Here is a 23,189-nt window from a genome sequence, read left to right on the forward strand (position 1 = left end):
AAGGGAGTTTTAAATGTTCTGGAGAGGAAAAAACTCAGATGCTTTCTGTCAAAGTGCTTAGCAGACTATAAAGTGCTGCAGTAGGTTAGCCCTACCAATCTACCAAGCTTGGTTCACGGCATCCACAAAATTCACCAGGGAGAGTCTCGGTTCTCTGGTTTTCTGGCACAGACTGTATAGTTACATCTTGCTCTGGAGCCTCTCTTAAACCCCAGAGTTGAAGGCAGGACCCCTGAGTTCTATCTGGTGGAGACTGAGATTTTCAGCTGTGTGTCCGGAGTGCCTAACCCTTCCTGGGTCTCTGGACTGTAAAATAGCATTCTCATAAGGCAAATGAGTCGGAGGCCAATCCTCAAAACCTTCTCAAAAAAGAGGCAAGCAGGACCATAGCATGCAATGCAAAATACTGTTGCTTCCAAGGAAACAGATCTTTTTTAAACCTAGGAAACAGAGCCCCCACTAAACCTCCCAGGATTTCAGAGGCTCTTAACTTGAGAGGCTTTGCTTCCTGTCTGTGGCAGTGGACAAGTTGGAAAAAGCATTAGATAAGAAGAGATTACAAATCCAGATGCCCTCCTGAGTAGACCTCTCCACACTGGCTGTTTTGCACATTGCTAAGTCATGTGCTCATAGAAGGGCTCAAGGCTGGAGCCATGTGTTGTGAGATCAGGGAACATACAGATCTTTTCCTTTTCTTCACCCGCTCACACCACCTTCTTCCATACTTGTTTTTTAAAGGCTTTTTTGGCAAAGGCAGTTAGGTTACCAGAAATGATCGGAAACCGCCAGGCTGTGAGATTCAGTTGGGGCCCATCCCTCAAGTGGCCCCCAATCCTCAGTTTCTCCTTGTGACAGGAGGCAGCCCTGAGGTCTGGAGAGACCACCAGAGGGACAATGAAGCCAGAATCTGGGACCCCTACCCTCCACGCTCTCACGTCCTTCTGGAAGGGCACGGAGACTTGAAAAAGCGCTTTCTTCTCTTAACCACAGGAGCTGAGGCTGGTGTGAATTCTTAAAATTCCAGGAGTCCAGGTTTGTATTAGTCACCCACAGCTTCCAGGATGCTTCAAGTTTTCCCTCTCAGCAGCAGCCTTATCTCACCAGCATCTGGGACCTCTAGGAAGGTCTGAGAACTTTCCAGCCGAAAGTGTCCCCCTGCCCCTGCCTCCCCCCCAGCAGAGAGTGGGTGCAACAGGTTGCACTGGGTGGTTTAGGAAAGAAAGGGGGTCTGTTCTCATCTCTGCAATTTCAAAGGTGGGAGTCCCTCCAAGCCTAAATACAGTCCTCTTTCCCCTGATGTCTGCAGGATAGCTGGATGGCCTCCCTCTGTGGCAGGAGGAGAAATGGTAGCAAGTGGGCAGTTTGTGCCGGGTGCTCCAGCAAGGGAGTGAAGAGCTGTGTGGAAGCTTGCTGACCCGTTGAATAGGACCATCAGCTATAGCTGCACTGGGTTCGTCTCGTAGCTCACAGGGAGTTTGGGCAAAAGGATGTACATATAAGATCCTGTCTGGTATTAACATTCCATCAGTCTGTTTCTTGAGTCTCTATGTGGTCAGGGCTTGCCAGCCACCACAAGGAACACAAGAGAAGTAGTTCCAGGGTGACCTATTTTCCCAGCTAAAAAAAGGTCATAGCATCTGAAAAGCAAAAGGGCCTTTATGCGGGTAACAGAACAAGATATTTGAAATTAGGCACATCCTGACAAACCTGGGAACCTGATTCCTGGCCAGGGTGTTGTTCACACAACTCTTTGAAAAGTACAAATCTGATTATAATTGTGTGTGAGGTGAAATAAGTAAAAAGCAACATTGTACTCAGCTATTAGATGAAATAAGTAAGTCGCATTATCATTTATCCTAGATGAAATAAATGAATGGACAGCATATGGACTCAAAGTTCGAACGTGTGACTTGGATGGGAAATTTGTGGCAGTTTGGAAAGGGAGAGAAGAGAGAATGTGGAAGATTAAATATGGAAGGGATGCAAGATGGGAGAAGTGAGCAGGAGACTCTCATTACCCTGGCTGGGGGATCCATTCTGTAGGGCGGTCCACTCATGTGGCTAGGGTGGGGCTGCAGTGGACTGGAGCAGTTCGAATGAGTCACTTCAACCAGGCCGGAGGGGTCAGTGCCAAGAATCCACCCCCATCCATCCCCATGAGGCTGTTGCTGAGTTAGCTGGATGTCGGATGTGGTCATGCATTCACATTTTAATCGAGCACAGGATGCGATGCCAGGCACTGGGAATAAAGAGACTGTTGAAGTGGACAGCCTTGCCTTCCTGGAGATTACCATCTAGTAGTGAAGGACAGTTCCACAAATCGTGCCTTTGTTACCATGGTGGTAATTACCCTGAGAAACAGTAGGTACCCCAGCTGGGAGTCTGGCCCGGGACTTGGCTGGTCTGTGGCCTCAGCTCCCCCAGGGGGTCGGAGGGACAGTTTGCAGGAGCAGGTGTCCTGGGTCGGAGGGACAAGTTTGCAGGAGCAGGTGTCCCGCCAGCTTCCTGCAGAGAGCAGGGCTCGCTTGTTCTCCAAAGAAGCAGTCTCTCTTACCCACCCCAGCACCCTCAGGTCGGAAAATGCAATACAGAGCCTTCGATTTTCCAGCAGCCTTGTAAGGCTCTTGGTTTATAGGAGGAGGGCCCCAACAGACGCTGGGTTTTTCCTCTGGTGGCTCAGAATGACCTCAGCTTTCCAGACCACCCCCACCCAACTGGTGTCTGTCGCATAGAGCCAAGGAGCAGCAATCACGGCAATGCCTTCTCTCTTCCCCTTCATCCATCTGACCCGGTGGAAGTTCCTGAATATTACTTCTTACTTAGGCTCCTTACTCTCTGAATTCCCGATTTGATCATCAAAAGGAGATAATTACAGGGGCGCCTGGGTGGCTCAGTTGGTTAAGTGTCTGCCTTCGGCTCACGTCATGATCCCAGGGTCCTGGGATCGAGCCCCACATCGGGGGGCTCAGCAGGGAGGTTGCTTCTCCCTCTCCCTCTGCCTGCCACTCCCCCTGCTTGTGCTCTCTCTCTCTCTGTCAAATAAAAAAATAAGATCTTAAAAAAAAAAAAAAGGAGGTAACTACACTGTGGCCCGATTCTTCGATTACAACTTGCCTCATGCTGTTTACAGATGATACCCACTTAGCTAAACCATCTAGACGTGTGCTGAGGGTCAGATCAGCTTTTAAGTCATCTCAGTAACTCCCTTAGCATCAGATGGTGAGAGGCAAGGGGGTTGTCAATAGCCCAGATGACAAGGGGGCGCACGGAGAGAGCGTAGACCTTCTGCTTGTCCATCCGTAAGTTGCACAAGTACTGCTTATGCTGTGAAGAGAAGCAAGTACTGCCTAGTTGTTTATTTTGCATTAAACAAAGAATAAAGGGAGTCTTTATTACAGTTTTGGCTTGGCAGCTCGGTGTTCAGCTAAGACGAATTCCTGTAATCGGATTTTTAAAAATTATTATTGGTTCATTCCAAAAATATTTGAAGACCCACTCTGTGTCATGTCTGGCACTAGGGGCCATGGTAAGACAGAAATGAATAAGGCACGATCCTGCCCTCAGGAACTCACAATTCTGAAGTGGCAAAAACATACTGGAAAGATAAATAATCAGAGTACAAGGTGGTCAGTCTAAGTCAAGGACTAACTGAGCGACTCAGATGCACGGGGAATAAAGAAATCCAATCTCTGTGTGGACCAGATATTTGGGGAAGGGGGCTTCATGGAGGAGATGGTGCTGTTTCCTGTCATGAGTGACAGCAAGAGACTGTTGTGTTGGGTTGGCCTGGGCGTCCCTGGCCTCACATCGTGCCAGGAGCACTCAGCAGACATGGTTCAAATGCGTGAATGACATTGTCCCCGTAGGGACTGTAGGTCATAGGACTCAGAGAGAAGGAAGAGAGAATTGCAGGGAGGTTCAGTGCTGGGCATTAAGGAGCGATGTCCTGGCAGTGAGAGAAGAAGGTCACTGGCTGGAAAAAGGGAAGGGAGGGCATGGTGTGGATCAGAGCAGGGAGCCTAAGGCCTGGGGAGCCAGGGGAAGGTTTGGAGCAAGATGTGACTACATAGTGGGCGAGGTGGTGTGAGAGGAGGACCGGGTCCGCGAGTCCTCCATCCCGGGGAGACGCTCAGCCTGTGTGAAGTGACAGAGTCCCAGCCATTCCGCTCCCACGGTTCCCATCGCCACCTGACTGGCAGACGGAGATGGGAATGGGGCAGTGACGGAAGGCTAGACGAGGCGTCGCCAGGTGGCCGGGCGGTAGGCGTGAGGAGGGGAGGGTGCAGGACGCAGGTGAGCCTTGTGGTCTGCAAGCTAGAAGGGCGGGAGCCTGACTCAGTGAGCGGGGCAAAGGTTAAGGGTATCTTGGATGTGTTTGGTTTGAGATGCTGAGGAAGGTGCCGAGCTGGTGGTTGGGAAAATGGATCTCAGTCTGGAACGCCAGGTTTTGAAACGGCTGAATAAAGGCAGCTGAGGGCTTAGCAAGATGCAGGGAGCCATTAGCAGTGGAGGGATGCGGCTTGCTAAGCAAGCGGAGCTTGTGTGGAAGCAGCCGCGCATTCTCGTTGGGATGACTGTGTACTCGTGCATCTCACCACTGCTGTCCTCCCTCCTCGACACCTCCGGGGATGCCCTCTCGGGTGGGAAGGCCTGGCTGATAGTCAAGGACAGCTTCTAAAGCAGAGGGAAGGAAGATAATTGGGCCAAGATGGGGCCCTTACAAACATGCCTCCCGGGATGGGGGGCTTTGCACCCAGTGTCGAGCTTTCAGATGGTGAAGTGCTTCTTTATAGCCTTGCTTGCTTGCCTTGCCTCCCGCTGTATCTTTACCTGATGCAATCTTCAACTAGACTTTCAAAATTGGTGATTTTTCCTCATTGGCGACAGCCCCAGACTGTCACATTGTGGAATTTTTGCAAGTCATTCACAGATGCTGCAAATGTGAAATGTCGTGCAGACACAAGACTAGGAGGCCTGCCCTGGTGCTCCTGCACCAGCCTTTCTTTCCACCAGCCCCCTGGCTGAAGCAAGGCAGGTCCCCACCTCCCTGCACCTTGATTTGCCCTTTTGGAAGTGGCTCATCATCACTCTCAGGGCTCGAGCCCTGCCGGGAATGAGATGAGTTCTGAGCAGGACAAGTCTAGAAGGTTCTGTGAATTCCTTGGAGGAAGGCCTTGTTGGAGATCTGGGTGAATTCTTATCTCTGGCAAGAGAGACAGCATTCAGACTTTAATTTTAATTTGAAAATGTGCCAGATGCATTACCAGCTTCTGGGCTGTTGGTCTTAATGTAAAACCAGCAAGTCTAGAGAGCCCTTTGTGAGAAAAGAAAGAAAAATGTGTCTATGTTTCAGTGTTTCACATCTTCTCTTCTCTTTTGGAGTTGAACTTCTGAGGAAAAAAAAACGTAAGCCTTGTGGTTATGGAAGAGATTCCACAGCAGTGAAGTAAGGAGGGAAGTTTTGTGTGTCTGTGTGTGTTTTCCTGCACAGAAGTGTCTGAGCGGCCTATGGGAGCTCGTTAGCTAGCAGGGAGCCCTGAATGTGCGCCACGAAGGTTTCCCTGCTGTCCCCTGGCCCAAGTCCAAGAGCAGCTGGGAGGCAGTTCTCCCCTCACGTACACTCTGGTCTGACTCAGGGCTCCTCCCACCGGAGCACAGGATGGACTTCGAACGTGCAGGCCCCAAAGGGACCACCCAGAAGGCCGAGCCCCTGCCCCTGCCCCTGCCCCGTGTGGGTCAACTCAGTACCTCGCCCTGGACAGGAGCTGAGTGGGAGGGCAGAGACCAGCGGTCCCCAGGCCGGAGCACAGGCTTGGAGTCCGAACTCAGTCTTCACCCTTGTTTACCTACTTCCTGGCTCTGTGAGCTTGGAGAAGTTGCAAAATCTTGCCAAGTTTTCTCATTTTTCACCTGGAACATGAGTGTACCATTGGCCTGCTTGTGGGTTGTCATGGGAGTTGAGTGAGCCCAGAGCCTGCCGTGTACTGAATCGGTTGGTGAGGGCCCTCGCAGTTTTTGTTATTCAGAGAAGAGACAGAGCCCTGTGGTTGGGGCAGACGGAGGAACCCTTCAAGGTCCACTGAGGGCAGAGACTGTATTTTGTTGAATGAATGAATAAATGAATGACTGAAGTGAATTTGAACCTGACGGAATGAGAAGGGGTTGCTTCCATGGAGGGAGAAAAGAAGACATTCCATTTTGAAGGAGAGACCCTGACCACTTTTCTAAGGCTTTGGAGAGAACAAGTCCCTCTCTGGACCTCTCCTGCGCCGCATAGGTGCACAGACAGACTCACACAGACATACAGAGACACACAGACCCACACAGAGAGGCACGGCATCCTGTGGGCGCGCACGCCCACGCGCGCACAAGTAGTGAGTTGGTGGAAGAGTAAGGGCGAGGACACTTTGCTCCAGTACTTTCTCTTCTCTAAACCTCGTTTCCCACATCCTTTAGAACCCCGGGTGCCCCCCCCCCCCACTGTCACACTTCTGCAGAAGAGATGCTACCTTGCATCAAGACAAGGGTACGTGGCTCTGCCGTGTCCCCTCTCCCACTGTGGTAGCTGAGGTGCTGAGGGTCACATTTTACATCTCCCCTTAGTGAGCCTGCACTGCTGCCCCATGGGCGGGGGTGGGGGGGGAGGGCAGGATCGGAATTTAATAAAGTTGGCCCAGGCTGCCTGCCCTGGAGAGTAACTTTCCTTCTGGGCATTATGCATTACCCGCTGGAATTCCAGCCCCTCCTCCGGACGTGGGAAGAGGCAGGAGGGGGCTGGGCCACAGGTCACTGCTCCGGAGCTCAGGCCCTTTGTTGGCTTGCCCCTGTCCACGTGTCTTGGTGGCACAGGTCCTGTGGCCTGAATGGAGGCTGTAAAGGATCCAGGATCTAAGCTGGCAAACATAATCCTGCCCCTGGCGCTTTCCTTCCTCTCTGCTTGGAAAGGAACCAGGGCCAAACGCCATCACTCCTGGCCCACATACTTTCCACTGCCTTGCCGGGCTGTGGAAACAGGGCCTGGCTTTGCACCCTGAAGCCGGGGTGAGGAGACATGAATCCCCGGGCACCCAAATAATGGTTCTGTTCAACCTCGTGGTTCATTTGCATCCTGGCTGGACAGGGGCGCAGTCACTCAGGTTGCCAGGATCCTGTGCGCCCCCCCTTACTCCCTGGCCCAGCTCAGAGCTCCTGACACTGCACTCCCTGCCTCTAGGTGGTTCTCGGGAGATAGAGTCAGCCAGTTTTCTTATCTGGACAAGGGGATGGCAATAGCTCCGAACCACCCGATTCTGTTAGTTGAGGATGAAGTAAGAGGACACACATAAAACACTCCTTGTGGGGTTCGCACATGGAGGCTGTTGCTATTCTGTTGCGGTTAACCGGATCTGAGTATAGATTTGGGGCTGGGGACACTGAGGGGGCTGGAGGCACAGGGGGCATCAGTCATGACCAGCTGTGGGCACCTCACTAAGTGATCGGGGCATTATTATATTATTATACAGTCAAGGGACAGGATCACTCTGTTTTAGGAAAGACCTCTGGTGGCTGGCCCTGTAGCAGATGGATGGAAGAGGGCAATGGATGCAGGGGCTCAGGGAGCCTTGCAAGAGCTGCTGGTGGTCTCACAGGGCAGGGGCAGAAAGAGGAGGGGCTGGAACTGCGGAGCTTTGGGAGGGAGCTTCTGTAGTATTTGGGGCAGACTGAGCGCAGCTCTCAACTCCGTGGAGCCCCCCATTCCTCTCGTCCCGCTTGGCCTCTCGAGGCCCTCTGTCCTTCTACCAAATCCCTGGGCCCCTGGGGTAGGCGTGGGGCAGGGACATTGCCACTCGGTGTCAAGAGGTGTAGGGAGGAGAGCCCACAATGCAGTGTGGCAAGAGGCCGTGCCCCGCCCTTGCCCAGTGTCTTCTGCTTCCCCCGGTCGGGGTCCTGACTCTTCCATCACTGCCTCAGAGTGATGGATGGGGTGGGGGTGGGGGTGGGGGGGAGGAAGGGGGGCTTTCCTAGGGCCTCAAGTCATTTGTAATCTCTCCTTTCCTTGACACAGCCCAGCGACTGACCCTGACCATCTCTACCTCCCTGCTGGGCAGCCCTGAGTCCCTCCCCAAAGCTCCTCCCTCCCCTCTTCTCTCCAAGCCCTCCCCCTTCTCTCCTGGGCTTTTCTCACGGAGGAGCACCGACCCCAGGGCATGAGCTAGAATGCAAGATGGCACCACCAGCCTTAAGATGGCCGAGGCTCATCCGCCTGACACTTCAATTTTACTGAAAGCTTAGTGGGGAGACACACACATGCAGGCACACATGTGTGCCCAGACATGCTTTGGAGTAAAATACAAAACCCAAATTGTTTTTAGTATAGAACTTGAAAATTCAAAGAACGCGTACACTCTTCTGTGCTTATTTTGAGAACCCACGGAGGGAGGTGGCCGCACTCTGCTGTCCGGGCTTTTTGTAGGATGTAGGAGAAGCCGCTGGGGTCCTGGGGCTCTTCTCTGACTGCTCCTGGCCACTCCTACCCCCCCCCCCCCCGCCACATACCCCCCCCCACCCCCCCACACACATACCACTCTGCCAGGCCTGAGGGCAGAGGCGGGCTGCAGAGTGCCCGGCCTGCAGCCACCTCTCATGGCCAGACCCGGCAAGTGAGTCCTCTGCTTTTGTGCCTCCGCCTTCCCAGAACCTGAACATCCAGGTGGAGGACATCCGGATCCGAGCCATCCTGTCGGCCTACCGCAAGCGCACCCCTGTGACAGAGGGCTATGTGGAGGTCAAGGACGGCAAGACCTGGAAGCAGATCTGTGACAAGCACTGGACAGCCAAGAATTCCCGAGTGGTCTGCGGCATGTTTGGCTTCCCTGGGGAGAGGACGTACAACACCAAAGTGTACAAGTAAGGGGGCTGCTTACTCCTGGGCTCTCGCCCTGCCTGGTTCAGAGTCAACTCTGGCAGGGACCCCTGCCCCTCAAAGGAGAGTCCTTCCTGCCCCACGTCATGGCAGGCCCGCCCGTGGCCTTCCAGCAAGACTTCCCTTGAGAAACTCCTGTTCCTGTGGGAGACAGACCCCAAAAGTATGACAAAGGTAGGGTGAGGGAAGGGTGAGGGCAGAGATGAAGTGCAGGGTGCTCCAGCCCAGAAAAATCCCACCTCTCAGTGCAGACAGCGCAGGGACCACAGGGGCCGAACAAGGACAGTACTAGCCAGGCCGGGGGGGCGGGGGCAAGGGCAGCGCCAACTTAAGGAGACATGCCCACTTTTCCTCAGCAAATGATTATTCAGAGAAATCTGGACCTTTCAGGAGATTGAAAAATGGTTCGATTTGACTCAGTTACACCCATCCCAGTTAAACCTTCCAGTGCTGTTCTGGTTGCCAAATTTAGCATCTCCAAGGGGGAAACGGGGAGATACCAATGAGACTTAGAGTAACCTGCTCCGAGGGGTGTCCAGTGAAGGGATTCGGCCCCCTGACAGACTGGCCTCTGGAGTACCTTGGTTGGTAGTGGGGTCCTCCTCTCTCCTCTTATTAGTGGTAGCGACAGTCGGTTTCTGAGTGCTTGCTTTGTATCAGGCTCTGCTGCTAGCCATCGAACCCTCCAGCACCAGGAAGCAGGGGACTGCTTCAGAGTCGAAGAAAGAAAGTCAGAGAGAGGAGGTAGAACTAGGATCCGAACACAGGTCTCCAGCTTCAGGGTCTACACTCCCAGAGAGTGTAGACTCACAGCACTGCCTCTCTCCTTTCAAACCAAGGACAGGGAATTTCCAAGTCAGGAGACCTGGGTTCCAAGCCGGGTTCTCCTTCCAGATCCCTGGGGTCAGAGGCAGGCTGCATCCCTCCGTGGGCTTGGCCTGGCCGCCTTTGGTTAGAGCCCCCAGTCCGCCACAGGGGTGAGCGCAGGCAGCAGGGCAGGCTCACAACACCCCGGGGGTGAGCACAATGTCAATTCCTACCCTCCACCGCCCCAGACGTGGCCCAGATCTTCCTGGTTGCACAGGGCAGCTGGGAGGCGGAGTGGTCTCAGGCCTCTTGAGTCTCTGGACAACTCCCTCCATCTGGTCAGCTCCTTCCCTGGGGACACTTTCTCAGCTTTTCCGACCCATTGGAGCCAAGAAAAGCAAACCCCTCCCCTGGCTGGCCCCACCACAGCCCCCAGCCCAGTCCTAGGAGTGGGGAAGGCTGCCATCAGACCAAGGCCAGGCAGCACATGGCTTGTTCAGATGGCCTTTGAAAGCCATCTCCCCAGCTGAGGACGGTCCTGAGTCTTCTTCCTGCTTTTGAGGAAGGGTCTCAGCTCTGTTTTGGCAGCTTCGCTCCAGGCGATCCTCTCTCGTGGGCTGGGCTGCATTAGAAACCCTCTCCTTGCTCCACCCCCCCCCCCTGTGTCCGGGTTTCCTGTTCACATTGGGACAGGAAAATGTCCCCAGGGCTGGGAGGCATCCAAGGCCGCGGTGGTGGGTGGTGTTCTCAGGCAAGTTGGGAGATGATGAACTGACTACTGAAAACCAACTCGATTCCTGACCTCTAGCCAGAGAGGCAGGAGGGCGGGCGCTAAACCTTGTAGGCTTGTTTTATGTCAGCCTCTGAGACTCAGCTGACAGTTGGGCCCCAAAAGAGAAAGACACAGTGGAAAGTGTTTGCCTCGGTGGTGCTGTTTGGGGCTGTGATGGCAGCCGGCTGGAGGAAGCCCTTAGTGATGAGCTGGGTCTCCCAGGGCGTAGAGTGGCCTCAGAGATCACCTGGCCCAAGCCCTAGGTCTGCATAGAAGGAGACACAGGCCTGCAGGACAGGGCACTCAGGGGTCACGGAGCCCCCTGCCGGAGCCTGCGAGGGAGCCCAGGTGTGTTCTCCACACCGCTGCCCCCTTCGGCCCCTGCTCCTGCTCTGCTCCATCCCAGAGGCACGGCCTGGCTACGTGGCACAGGCCCCCACCACAGGTGGCTGTTAAGTCTGGGAGCTGGGGCCGGGCTGGCCTGGGTACAGGGGGTCTGGGAGCCGTGCTGAGAGGCTATGGAACAGCAGAGGCCTGGGAGCCGAGTGAGGGCCACCCTGCATGGTCCCTGAGTCTGGGCCTTCCAGTAGCGTCTTGCCCCAGCTCCCTTTGACCCTTCCCACAGCCTGTCCCTGCTGTTGCTGACATCCCTCAATCCCAGGGAGGCCCTTCACCCTAGGAAGGAGATTGTTTTCAAAGTGATTCTGTCTAGAGTGGGGTTAGCCATCTCCAAGTATCCACCAGGTCCAAAGGAACTTTGCAGCCTTAGACAGTCACCTGGGCAGTGTCTGAGGCCTCTCCCCCTTGCTCTGTCTGCTAACTGGTGTGTCTGGTGGCCAGTCAGGGGCCTCAGTTACCCCCAGGGCCGGGACCGCAGCTCTTCATCAGAGCCTCTCAGCTCGCCACCTCCCACCCTCCAGGTGGTTCCCACCTGTCCCTCAGAGTCCTTGCGCCCACAGGGTCACCATGAGTGGAGTCAGTTTCCCCACCAAGGGCTTCTTTGCCATGAGCTGACTTCTGCTCTGGCCTGGGGAACCATGAATGCTCCTTGAAGCTAATGAAACTGAAGCTTCAGGGCCCCATTCTTGGAGCCAGGAGCAATTTTGTGCTCTTTTTTTTTTTTTTTCTTAGAGCAGGATCCCAATGTTGACACTGATTTATTGATATGAGCTCACTAAGCTGAGGATTCTGCATCTAATGTTGCATCTCAGGAGTTAGGAAGAGCTTTAATGATTTGGTTGGTTGGCTGAAACATGGACCAAAATGTGGCCCACCGTGAGTGAAATGGAAATGCCTGCTCTCCTTGGTTTCATGCGGAGGAAGGGATTCAAAGGCTTACGGAGACTGGAACGTTGGAGTGCATTTATCATCTGAGACCTCACCCACCCTGGGAAGGTCCAGAAGACACACTTTCCCTCTGACTGAGGAATAAATGTGTGTGGGAAACCCTGGCGTTTCTCTGTACCCTCTCTGTAGGCCATTACCTCCTCCTAACTGCAGTGGGGGGTGACTGGATCCCAGGGCGGAGGGGCCAGGGGACAGCACTCAGCCTCCCAAGGCCGGGTGGGTGTGGTTCCCGAATGACAGCAGAGTCTAAGCAGTGATCAGAACAGCTTGACTCCTTCAGACCCTTGGCATGGGCTGGTTGATCATGGTGTTCCTGGATGTGAAATGGGTAGGAAGCCTACTGAATTCTTACTTGTTCTAGAGGAACAGAAAATCTAGGCTGAGAGAACAAAATTTGAACCTGAATCATAAACACAGAGGGTCACACCCCTCCTCCAAGTCCCAGACCCGAGCCAGGTTACAGACCCAGGACCCTTTGAATGAAGGGGAGGCTGGGTCCCCTTGAGGACAGACCCCAATAACACTGCCAAAAATGCACCCTGTTAATCAATTTCCCAGCCTTCCCCAAAAGGGACCTATGGCCTTTTACCAAAGTGTGCACTGGGGAAGAGGAAATAACCAGAACTTTCGGCACGACTGGACACAGACTCTGAAATACACTGCTTCCGGGAGACTCACAGGTCGCTGTGGCCCTCCAGTCAGAGGAGGGGCTTGTGGAGGTCAGGTGGTCAATGGAGTTTTAGCTCAGGCCCATCTCACAGTGGGCCCAGTGCATCCCTGAGCCCATCTTGTGGTTATTTCCCTAATGCTGGAATTCATCATTGGAATAGACATACACAGTAGCTGGCAGAATCCCTAACCAAATCCGGCTTTTCCCTTGGCTGGGAAGAGCCAGGAGGACTCTTCATCTTCAGTTGCAGCGGCCCAGCCGAGGATTCTTCCTGCTACCCTGCCATAGGCCTAGACACCTCTTTCTCCAGCAGGCTTCCCCTGGGCCCAAAGCTGCCCCTCACTCCAGTCGCTCTCCAAACAGCAGGCCTGGGGCCGGCTGTCCATGCATCCTCCCCATGGCCTCGCCTCCTCGTGTCTGCACCCCCTGGACCTGGCGCTGGTGAATCACTGGGGGAGGGGGTGGGCCGCTGCCTGCATAGCGGAGGCCTGTGGAGGGCCCCCCTGCATTCCTGTGAGCTGATGCGAGAGGAAAGCAGGGCCGTCTGGGAAAGGCAGGAGCAGATCTGTGTTTGCTGTAGGCGCTTCGGTCTATATTAAGAGCTCAGTACATCTGTTGCTGGGTAAGGCCAGTGTTCACTGAACCCTGGAAGCAAGAGGCTGTTTCAGGCCTTGTGCAGCTGATCTCCCCCGAGTGTGCTCTCTCGCTTATTGCGGGGGTGTCCTGAGGAACAAGCTGGAGACACCCCCCGGCAGGTGTGTTCTCCAGGCCGAGGTGGGGGTATGGTGGGGAACAAGCTGGAGGTTGTGTTTCCAAGGGCAGGGGCCTTGTATGCAGGAAGTGGGGAGGGGCAGTGGTGCTTGGAATTCTTAACGGCCCTCCTGCAAAGTTCTTCACTATAGGCTACAGGGATGTTGAGCACACATCCTGAATTTCCCAGGGTAGTCCTTTTTTCAAAGAGTCTCTGTCATTGGGTGCATAAGTACACTAGAATTATTACCAGTAGAAATTTGGGGTTAAGGAAAGATATTGGCGGTGTCTGTAGGGTTCACCTTCCTCTGTGTTCACATCCCTTCACTCCGAGACAAAGCAGAAACTTCCAGGCCTGCCCTACCAGCCGAAACAGGACCCGCCCCCTTCTGCCCCGCTCTGGGCCAGTCGGCCCTGGGAGGCCCGTCCACTGGGCAGCTGGTGGCGATAACTGTCTGGCTGTCTGGGGCATCTCACTGGTTCTGCCAAGCGGGGACAAGCACACAGACCCCAGAGAGCTGGGACAGCATGAGGGGACAGGGTGTCGTCCCTGCCCTCCTCCTTTGCAAATCCCGCCATCATTCAGAGCCTAGCTCAAACGCTGCTCCTCCCCGAAGTCATGATGGCAACCCTGGGGAGCCCTACCTTCTCTTCTTCCCTTTGTCTCCTTTAACCAAGATAGTTGTCACTGCTTCTACAAACACACACGAAGCCCTTCCTGTATGTGGTTTTAACTGCTTCACAAGTATTATAAACAATCTTTATCAAGTAGATCCCATTACCACTTCTAATTTGGAGATGGGGAAACCGAGGCACAGTAACCTTTCCGTTAACCAGTTCCTTACTTATTCGTTGGTTCTTGTTTTAGAAAACATTTTGGCTCACCTTGGTCTTTATTCTGCCTTCCAAAAACACATACAAACGAACACTTCACACGTGATACAGGCTAAGAGCTTCCCTTAGGCTATGCTCCGGGGACACCGTGAGCCTCACTGGCTCCCAGGTGAAGATTTGGTAAGGTCTGTGGCCGAGTGTCCTGACCACTTTAATTTCCAAGCAAGTTATACTTTGATTCAGCCTATGGGGTGATTTAAGACTGTTCTTTGTTGCTTCTCATCGGATCCACACCTTTGATCCTGTATGTCGTTGGGAGAGAGTTTAACATTCACCTTGTTCTGCTCGTTGACACAGGGAAGAAACCACAGCCAATCATGTTGAAATTATCTGAAATGTTGGGGTGAGCAACCATTCTGGTTTGCCTGGGACTGAGGGTTTCCTGGGACCAGGGGTCTTATCTCTTTTAGACCCCTTTCTGCATTTTGCGTTTATAGGCTTTAGTGTTATCTCACTACGAGTCCTTCCTCTTCTAGCATATAAGCTGCCTGGGGGCGAGGTGGGGAAGGAGGCCACTCTGCCCTCCCAGCCCTGTTCCCCAGCGCCCAGCATGGTGCTCAGCGAGCGCCTGCCCACTCAGCTGGGCTGAGCTCCAGATGCGCGGGCTGTACCTGTTCCGTTCCCCCACCAGATCCCCAGAAGCCAGCACAGCGGCCAGTCCCGTACCCAGTACCCAGTTGTGGAAGGAATGAGGGGTGGGCGCCATGACGCCCTGGTCACCCGCCCCCTTGCCCCCTGCAGGATGTTTGCGGCCCGGAAGAAACAGCGCTACTGGCCCTTCTCCATGGACTGCACAGGCACAGAGGCCCACATCTCCAGCTGCAAGCTCGGCACTCAGGTGTTGCTGGACCCCGTGAAGAATGTCACCTGTGAGAATGGGCTGCCAGCCGTGGTGAGTTGTGTGCCTGGCCAGGTCTTCAGCCCCGACGGGCCCTCGAGATTCCGGAAAGCCTACAAGCCAGAGGTGAGGACGCGGCCAGAGGTCTGACCCTTTGGCACGGGGCGTGGGGGGGACGGTGGCAGTTCAGGGATCGGGCGGGGACCCCCCCCCAGGAGAGAATGAGGAGAGCTGGCCCCAACTCAGACCACTTTCCTACAGGGCAGGAATGTAGTGGGACGCCTTTCAGGGCCGGCCCCACCCAGAGATGCCACCTCTAGAGTGCGCCGAGCCGCTGGGCCCCAGCCCCAAATCATCAGCACCCCGACCTGACCTCACACCATTGCTGCTCCTCTCTGAGACCAGAGTCCCCTCCGTGGAGGACAGATACCAAGGAGAGGAGAGCACTTCCTTATCCACTGCCACAGGCTCTGTCTGCTGGCCTGGCACGAAAGGCAGGGGTGGGGAGTCCTGCTTCATTTCCCGAGGAGAGGAGTGTTCTGGAGTTTGTGGGAAATTCAGTATGATTCCCAAAAGCACATGAACACTGCTACAAATGTTTCCAAACATGTTTTGGTTTGTTCTGCAATAGAAAGGATAAAAATTTTTAAAAAGCTTTCACCAAGACAGACAAGGAAAACCCGTCATTCCCATGTCTCTGTCACCTGTAGCCCTCAGTCACGTTCCATGTATGCAAGCAGCACCTGCGTGTGCGCGTGTGTGCGTGTGAGTGCACTCAAGACATGCCAGTGTACATCTGCTCACATAAATAACAGCCCTGTTTCAAGTGTCCGATTTCTTAGGACGAGCAAACTGTCCTGGCTTGACGGGGCTTCCGAAACAGGGAGAGTGTGCTCCTCTATCTTCCCTTGAGCATCATTAAGAGGCAATTCATTTTTCTTTTTCCTACCCTTCTTTTTTCTATAGCCACCAAAGGTTCTCAGTGATGTGCATGTTCTGGAAACTGCTCACATGGGACTGGTGGGTGGAAACAGCACATGGGAGGAGGAGGAGGAGGGGTAGGAAAGGCGGCTGCTCACTATGAGGGAATGGTCCCCCGTGCCAGATAACAGCTCCATGCTCACCTGGGCAGGGGTGAGTTCCGAGTCAGCTCTGACCACATCGGCAGCGGGGAGGTGGGGGGGGAAGGCCGTGATGGCAGCCTCATCCTGTGTCTCCTTCCTCTCTCCCAGTCTCTCCCATCTTTCCCCTCTGCCATCTCCCCTCCCCATCAACATCTAAGGACCTGCTCTTGGGAGGGGGGTGATAGCACTCATCCGAAGGAAAAGAGAAACCCCGACAGGAGCCAGATAAACCATGTTGGGTGCCCCCTCCCAGGCTGGGGGTGGTGTATCTACACAAAAGAGAAAGCCTTCAGTGAAAGGAGTGAAATGAATGCTGTGAGCCCAGCCATCAACCAAGGGGTACGGGAACTCTTTGGAGTGCCTTTGTGACTCTTCCGGCAGGCAGCCATCCTTGCCCCCTTTGTCGCCAAGGGGCCTCCAAAGTGCACAGGCCCACCACACAGCACATGCATGCAGCCAGGTGACACAGACACCCCCGGACAGTGCCACCTCCCCCCCAGCCCCACAGCCCCCGCACACCCTCACTTGCCCCCCTGACACATGATGTGATCCTTCCTACAGCCTCAGCCTGAGCCTCTGAGCTTTTCTCATGTGTCATCCAGAATTCCAGACCCTACTGTTTTGGAATTCCTCTTGCTGTGTGGTTTAAAGCAAAGGAATCGAGTTCATGCCAAAGGAATTTAAAAAAAAAAGAGGAGGGGAGCAAGCCTTACATCACATTTTCCCTTGGTTTCTTTCTTTCCTCCGGGGCCAGCTGACTCTGCTCGGCCACTGCCAGGCTGGGGTGAGGATCTTTGGCACTCTGCCTCCATCAAGCTTGGGTCATGGATGGTCTGCCCTCTCATAAATGAGCAGCCACCTTTCCTCCCCCTCCCTTTCCGCTTCCCATGTGCTGTTCCCACCCACCAGCCCATAGGAGCAGTTTCCAGAACATGGAAGCCACAGCTGCGCATGCTAGACAGCTTGGGCCGAGCGGTGGGGGAAGGGAGAGGGCACAGCTCCACTGCAAACAGGCTGCAGCCAGCAGGTGTCTGGTTTGTTTTGTAAAGCTAGAAGGTTCTGGGTGTTCGGCACACGCCCCTGTCCCTTTTCTCTCCCTAGTGCCTGGCTCAGAGCAGTCCCCACGGCCTGTAAGCCTGGGTGCTATCACTGTGCCCTGCCCTGCCATGGCGGCAGCGACGGGGCACCGCCAGTGGGCGAGAGCCCTGTGGCCGAGAGCCCTGTGGCCGAGTGGGAACCTTGGCTGGAGGCTGGAGACACGGGTTCTAGTCTGACGCCTTGGCCCTCAAGGTGGCAGGTGTACCTGAATGTCGACAAACACCACCTCCAGCCAGGCCACCATGGCTGGGCCATCAGCGGGTGTGGTCTGAGGACCACGGAGGCGCAAGTGGAACAATGACTCTGGTCTGATCCAGCACACACAGAACGGCTGCGTAGTCAGCCCACTCCCTCTGTGTTGAAGCAAATGAGCATCAGCAGTAACTCAGAGCCTCGAAGCCTTCTGAGCCCCGACACCCCCCCCGGCCCCCACCACACACACACGCACGCATGCACGGAAGTTGATGCAGACCAGGGTGTGTGGGCAGATGGAGTCATGTGAGCCAGCTCCCCTCTGGTAACATGTGATCCAGTGGGGCAAAGCCCTGGTGGAGTATGGCTTTTATCCCTGTGTGATTAAATAAACCCTGCGAGGCGCTTGGGCTTCCAGGCTGTCGGTGAGCGCTGAGGGGCAGTTAAACTGTAAGCATCCCCTCTCTGCACAGCTAGGGGCGCTGCCTCTTCTGCAGAGCCGGGCTCATTTGGACCTGGAGCAGAATCAGGGCTAGCGGTAGCCGAACAGTGGCCGCGCATGCGCGCAGCCCCAGGACAGACAGCAGGCTCCCCACCCCCGCGCAGGGTCCATTGTCTCAGCCCCGGCCTTCTTGGTTAGCTCCCTGTCTCCCCGCTCCTGCTTCTCCCCACCTGCAGAGCAGGCTCACCGGGAGTGTAACCGTCAGTGCCCCGAAGTCTAGTCCGCAGGGCTAGACTAGAGCGCTCGGTTCTAAGCAAGGTAGAATCCCGGTCCGTCTGGAATCTGTCAAGTTTGGGGGTAGGAGCTGCTTTCGGTAGCTCTAAAGCTGGAGGCTCTGCACTGGGGCCATGGAGGGAAGTGCTGGTGGTAAGGCCCCTGACCAAGCCTGGGTTCGGGTGGCGATCGAATGAGGGTCCCGGTGGGCTCCTCCGTAGTCCAGGACGGGAGCTCCCGGAGAGCCAACGGTGCAGAGCGAGCATGGGCACCCCCCCCCCCCCCCCCCCCCATGCACGCAACTCCAGCACAGTTTCAGCTCCTAGCCCGGGCACCTCGGTGCAGAGGGAGGCGGCTGGGAGGAGAGGGCAGCGCCCACCTGCCGAATGTGCATCAGCTTTTGCACTCAGCAGGACCGTGTGTCTCTTCAGCAACCCCTGGTGCGGTTGAGAGGTGGTGCCAACATCGGGGAGGGCCGAGTGGAGGTGCTCAAGAACGGAGAATGGGGTACCGTCTGTGACGACAAGTGGGACCTGGTGTCTGCCAGCGTTGTCTGCAGAGAGCTGGGCTTTGGGAGTGCCAGAGAAGCCATCACTGGCTCCCAGCTGGGGCAAGGTAAGGACTGGGGAGGCGTTCTGTGGCCTCTTCACAGGGAGCACGGCATGGGGGGCCCAGCCCAGGTGGGCTGGCTTCGGGCTTTGCGGGGTCTTCCTGCTTTGCCTGCTCCCACCCGCGGCTGCCACTCTGTTTGAGAATGCCGGACCTCTCCCAGCAGTCAGAGCTGCAAAGGCTTAGGGAACACTGAGCCCCCATTTTATGAATTTGGAAGCTGAGGCCCAGAGAAAGAAGTGAATAACCAAGGTGAGACAACATATTAGCAGCCAATGAAGACCCTAGTGGAGGTCTCCCAGCTCACAACCCAGTGCTCCCCAGTCCCACTGAGAAAGTTGGAATTCTCAGGCCCTTCCTCCAGGACAGGATCTCAGAATTCCTCCGGCCGTGGCCCATCCCAGGCACACAAGAATTTCAAAGGTCATCTTACTTTCCCACTCGGGTGTAGCACCACAAACTTTCTCTCCCTGCCACCAGAGACTAGGAACAGGAATGCCCCTCTCCGGATGTCACATGATGCTAACGAGAAGGGGCCTGGTTTTTATTAAGTGTCCTGCCCAAATCTTTCATCTAAGCAGAGAACAAAAGTGTAAGAGGCTTTCAAGCGGGTCATTCCGTTGAGAACAAGATACACATGTGACATGAGGACACGACAGCTTCCCTTTCTGACAAGGAGGGTGGGGCGCCCTGTCCTGGGGGGAGAGGATGTGTCCATACTGCCAGACGGAGGGCCATCGCCCCACAGAGAGGAATGTGGTGAGGTCATTGGTCACAGCCTGGAGTAAGTAACAGCCCAGTGGACTGGAGAGAGAGCCCTGGGATCACAGATGCCCCGCTGGAGAGGACCTCAGTTCATCTAGTCCAACACCGAGGCATGGAGGTGTGGGAAGACAAGCCTGTGGTCACCCCCATGGTTAGTGGGGGAGAAAATCTGAAACCCAAGTCATCAGCTCCCAAATTTGGGCTTCTCCCAGTATGTCCACCATCTCCCAGGCCCCCCGCACATTCAGAACGTCTCTACCCCAATTCTGCAATCCTGCGAGCTTCCTGGGCGTGCACTGAAGGTTAGGGGTCTAGGCTGGCCTCTAACGTTGCTTCGTGCCACATAGAAGCTTTGGTTATACCGCAGGCCAGTCCTCTTCTTCCCTGGTCATGGTGAGCTCTTTGGAGTTCCCTCGGATGGCCTGTACCCCCACAGTCCATGTCACTGATTGGCTGATGTGTTGGTTTGTGCTTTCCCAAGGCCTGCAGGACAAAGCCCGCTCATTCTGTGGAACAAATAAGCCTGGATGACATAAGCATCCCATCCCTCATGGGCGGGTGCTATTTGACCTAGTTATTTCACTGCCCAGAGCAGCCACAGGTTTCCAGGGACCTGCAGAACTCTGCAAGAAAGAGACAGTTGGCATTTTTGATGCTGTCCTTGAAAGAACCACTGAATGATTTATGATCTCCCAGCACTCTGGGCAGGTCAGTTCTGGTAGGCAGGAAGGGAAAAGTCCACAGTCAGTGTCAAATCACGGAGCAGACGGGGTCAGTTCAGTCCTGGCTCTGGCTGGTGGACCAAGTGACCACACCCGGAGTTTGGGTGTGAAAGGCAGGAACCAAGAGGTGAGCAGTCTAAGTCCTAGTCCCAGCCCTGCCACCTCCTTGCCCAGTGACCTTGAGCAAAAGCCAGGGTTTCAGATTCTACACTGGAGTCAGATTTCAGGGTTTGTATGGCCCCAGCCTCCTGAGATTCTCTGAGACCTGCTGTTATCACCAGGATAGCTGTTAGGTCGGAATCAGGCACTTTTGTGCTTTGTGTTCCCCGGACCCCTTGCACACATCTGGACTCCAGCTGTCTGTTTCCATGTCCACCTCCCCCCAAGACCCAGTGCTGCATGAGGGGAGGGCCTGTGTCCTTCACCTCTGTGCCCCTAGTGCTGAGTCTGTACCCAGCTCATAGTGCTCTAGGCTGTTCATGTTACGAAGAATGAATACATGAATGAATGAGTTCCACTTGTGTAAGTAGGATCAGCTGAATAAACACTTGGTAAAGAAGTGTCAGCGCTCTACACCTTAGCTGTCCAACAGAAATATAATGGGAGCCATGTAAGTAATTTTAAATTGTCTCATAGAAAGAAACAAATTAATTTTGATAATGTATTTCCCTTAATCCAATATATCCCAAATATGATGATTTCAACATGTAATCAATATAAATGATATTAATGAGAGAGTGTACATTTTGCGTACCGAGTCTTGAATCTAAGGTGTGCCTTATACTCAGAGCACATCTCAGTGTGGACTGGCCACGGTCCAAGTGCTCAGTGTGGCCAGTGGCTGTATTGGTCAGGGCAGCTCTAGAGCAGTGTCTTTAAAAGCCTTTTGCCTGAAATGCCCAAGCAGAAGTACATGTGATGGGACAGGCCATGCACATAAAGCTGAAACAGAAGTTTCCGGAAACAGTGCTTACCTCTACGACATACAAAACCCTATGTCCTACTGTATTCTACTGCCCTCTTAAAAAATGTGATTGTAACCGGCAGAGTTAACTGTGGGTCTAGAGTCCATGACATCGCTCCAGGGGGTTAGGCTTCTCCGCTGTGCCCTGCTTCTGCCCCTGGCCTGTGGTCCCCTTGGCCAGGGCTTGTTACCTGGGGGAAGAGCAGAGCCAAAGTGCAGGTGGGGAAGGCATCGTGAGGAGGAGCAATTCAGGGGTCAGTCCAGAACCCCGGAGCAGGCGAATGCTGGGAGTCAGGATGCAGGGTCAGGCCCAGGTCAACAGAAGGAGCCAGGAGCCCACAGACATGGCTGGGCATGCTCTGCTGTATACCCAGGCCAGGGGCCTTCAGGGACAGCGCCCACCCTGCAGAGCTCGGGAGTACGGGAAGAGGGTGAGAAACACTGGTTCTCCCATCTCTGTGCCACGAATGTGTGTGCTTCAGGAACATGGGGCCCGCCCTCTGGGGCCCCACCCTCAGATGTCTGAGAGCACCGTGGGCATTTATGCAAGGGAGGCTGGCAGGAGACAACCAGTTGTTAGCTGGAGTCTAAAGCACGTTAGGCTCTTGCATAAACCTTTCCTCCCCTGGCCAGTCCTGTAGGCCAGTGATTCATAAGCGTTCATTGAAGACTGTTTGGGCTGGGCCCTGGAATGGAGAATTCATTTATTCCACAAACATTTATGGTAATGGTTTTTGCTCCCCGGCAGCTCACGTCAAGTGGGGAAAACTAGAAATAACCTCCCTCAAAGATAACCTGCACTCAGAGGGGTGATATGAGAAGTGATACTGATACTATTTGCCATTTCCTGAGCCCCTGGTAACCGGCCATCCGTGGGGTCACTCGTTTCTCATAATCCCCACCCTGCTGGAGAGATGTTATTATTGCCTTTGATAGATGAGGGAGGTGGGGCTCAGAAAGCTCCCATCACTTCCCAAGGAGACGCAGGCCATCTCCAGTCTCTTCTCGCCTCCCAGGGAGAGGTGTCAACAGAAAATGCTGCAGGTGGGGGTGAGGTGGTGTCAAGCGGAGCCGAGCTGGAGGAAGGCTTTGAGATGTTCCTTGGAGGTGGGCCTCTAGCTAGGTCAGCAAAAGGAGAAGGTGTTCAGGAGGCAGAGAGAACATCCCCAGATGAAGAACATGGGTGCTTCCAAACCCTCCGCTCTTTTGAAGAGCAACCTTCTGCTCCCGTCCAGCACACGGGGCTTTTCTCTCCTGATGGCTCCAGAAACCCAGCGGAATCCCGCTGTGGGGCCAGACTGCCTGGTTTGCCTCCTGGCTCCTCCATCAGGCCTGTTACTTCATCGTCAGCCCCCCATTTCCTCATTGTATTGACTGGTGATGATTTGATGAGTTCATATACGCCATGTGTATAGGACAGAATCCAGCGCATAGTAAGCACTCAGGAAATATGTGTCACCGTTGCCATCGTCATCCTTCTGACAGTCGTCAAACAAGCCCTGCATCAGATACGCAGGTCCAAGGTTGCTGCCTGTTTCTGTGTCCCCCCGAATCCCTGAGCTGTGGCCCCTGCTTGCCTCGAGGATTCTGTTCGGGGCCTGTGCTGTCATAGCCTCTCCACTCTGAGTCCTTGGATGCTTCCAGCCATAGTCACTGTGTTTTAATCAATTTTATAAAATTCCAAGGAATTGGAAGCTTTACTGTTTGTGAATTGAATTTGTGAATTTCCAAGGAAAGGGAAACTTGGCTCTCACTTACTAACGTAGGTTGCTCCTGGAAGTTAATTTTGGCCTCGGTGAGCCTAGATACCGGGTGTCTCTGGAAACCTCCACAACGGAAATCACAGAAGGAACACAGACATGACGCCTCCCCTTGTGGGGCCTCCAACCCAGTGGGGAAGCAGACACGGAACAGACAACCACCTGAGTCTCGATGGGAGGCCACACGAGGGGGCCCAGCTTAGACGGGAATCAGAAAGGCTTCTCTAAGGAAGTGGTCAAAGCCGAGCCCTGAAGGATCA

The 23,189-nt window shown here is 54.5% G+C and overlaps 1 protein-coding gene across 7 annotated transcripts in view; it reads left to right on the forward strand.

The window, feature by feature from the left end:
• LOXL2 (lysyl oxidase like 2) overlaps window positions 1-23,189 on the forward strand; it is an 88,262-nt gene that overhangs the window by 40,283 nt on the left and 24,790 nt on the right. For 5 of the 7 annotated variants that reach the window (XM_073892615.1, XM_073892618.1, XM_073892619.1 and 2 more), the window contains 3 exons: window positions 8,675-8,886; window positions 14,884-15,106; window positions 18,520-18,724. In XM_073892615.1, the coding sequence (XP_073748716.1) occupies window positions 8,675-8,886; window positions 14,884-15,106; window positions 18,520-18,724 (640 nt within the window). The remainder of the gene's footprint in view (window positions 1-8,674; window positions 8,887-14,883; window positions 15,107-18,519; window positions 18,725-23,189) is intronic. The other 2 variants (XM_073892616.1, XM_025873831.2) reach the window with 2 other exon arrangements.

This window comes from Callorhinus ursinus, unplaced genomic scaffold (assembly GCF_003265705.2).
Source record: "Callorhinus ursinus isolate GAN/ISIS: 27379988/994484 unplaced genomic scaffold, GSC_fseal_2.0 scaffold4, whole genome shotgun sequence".
Lineage (NCBI taxonomy): Eukaryota > Metazoa > Chordata > Mammalia > Carnivora > Otariidae > Callorhinus > Callorhinus ursinus.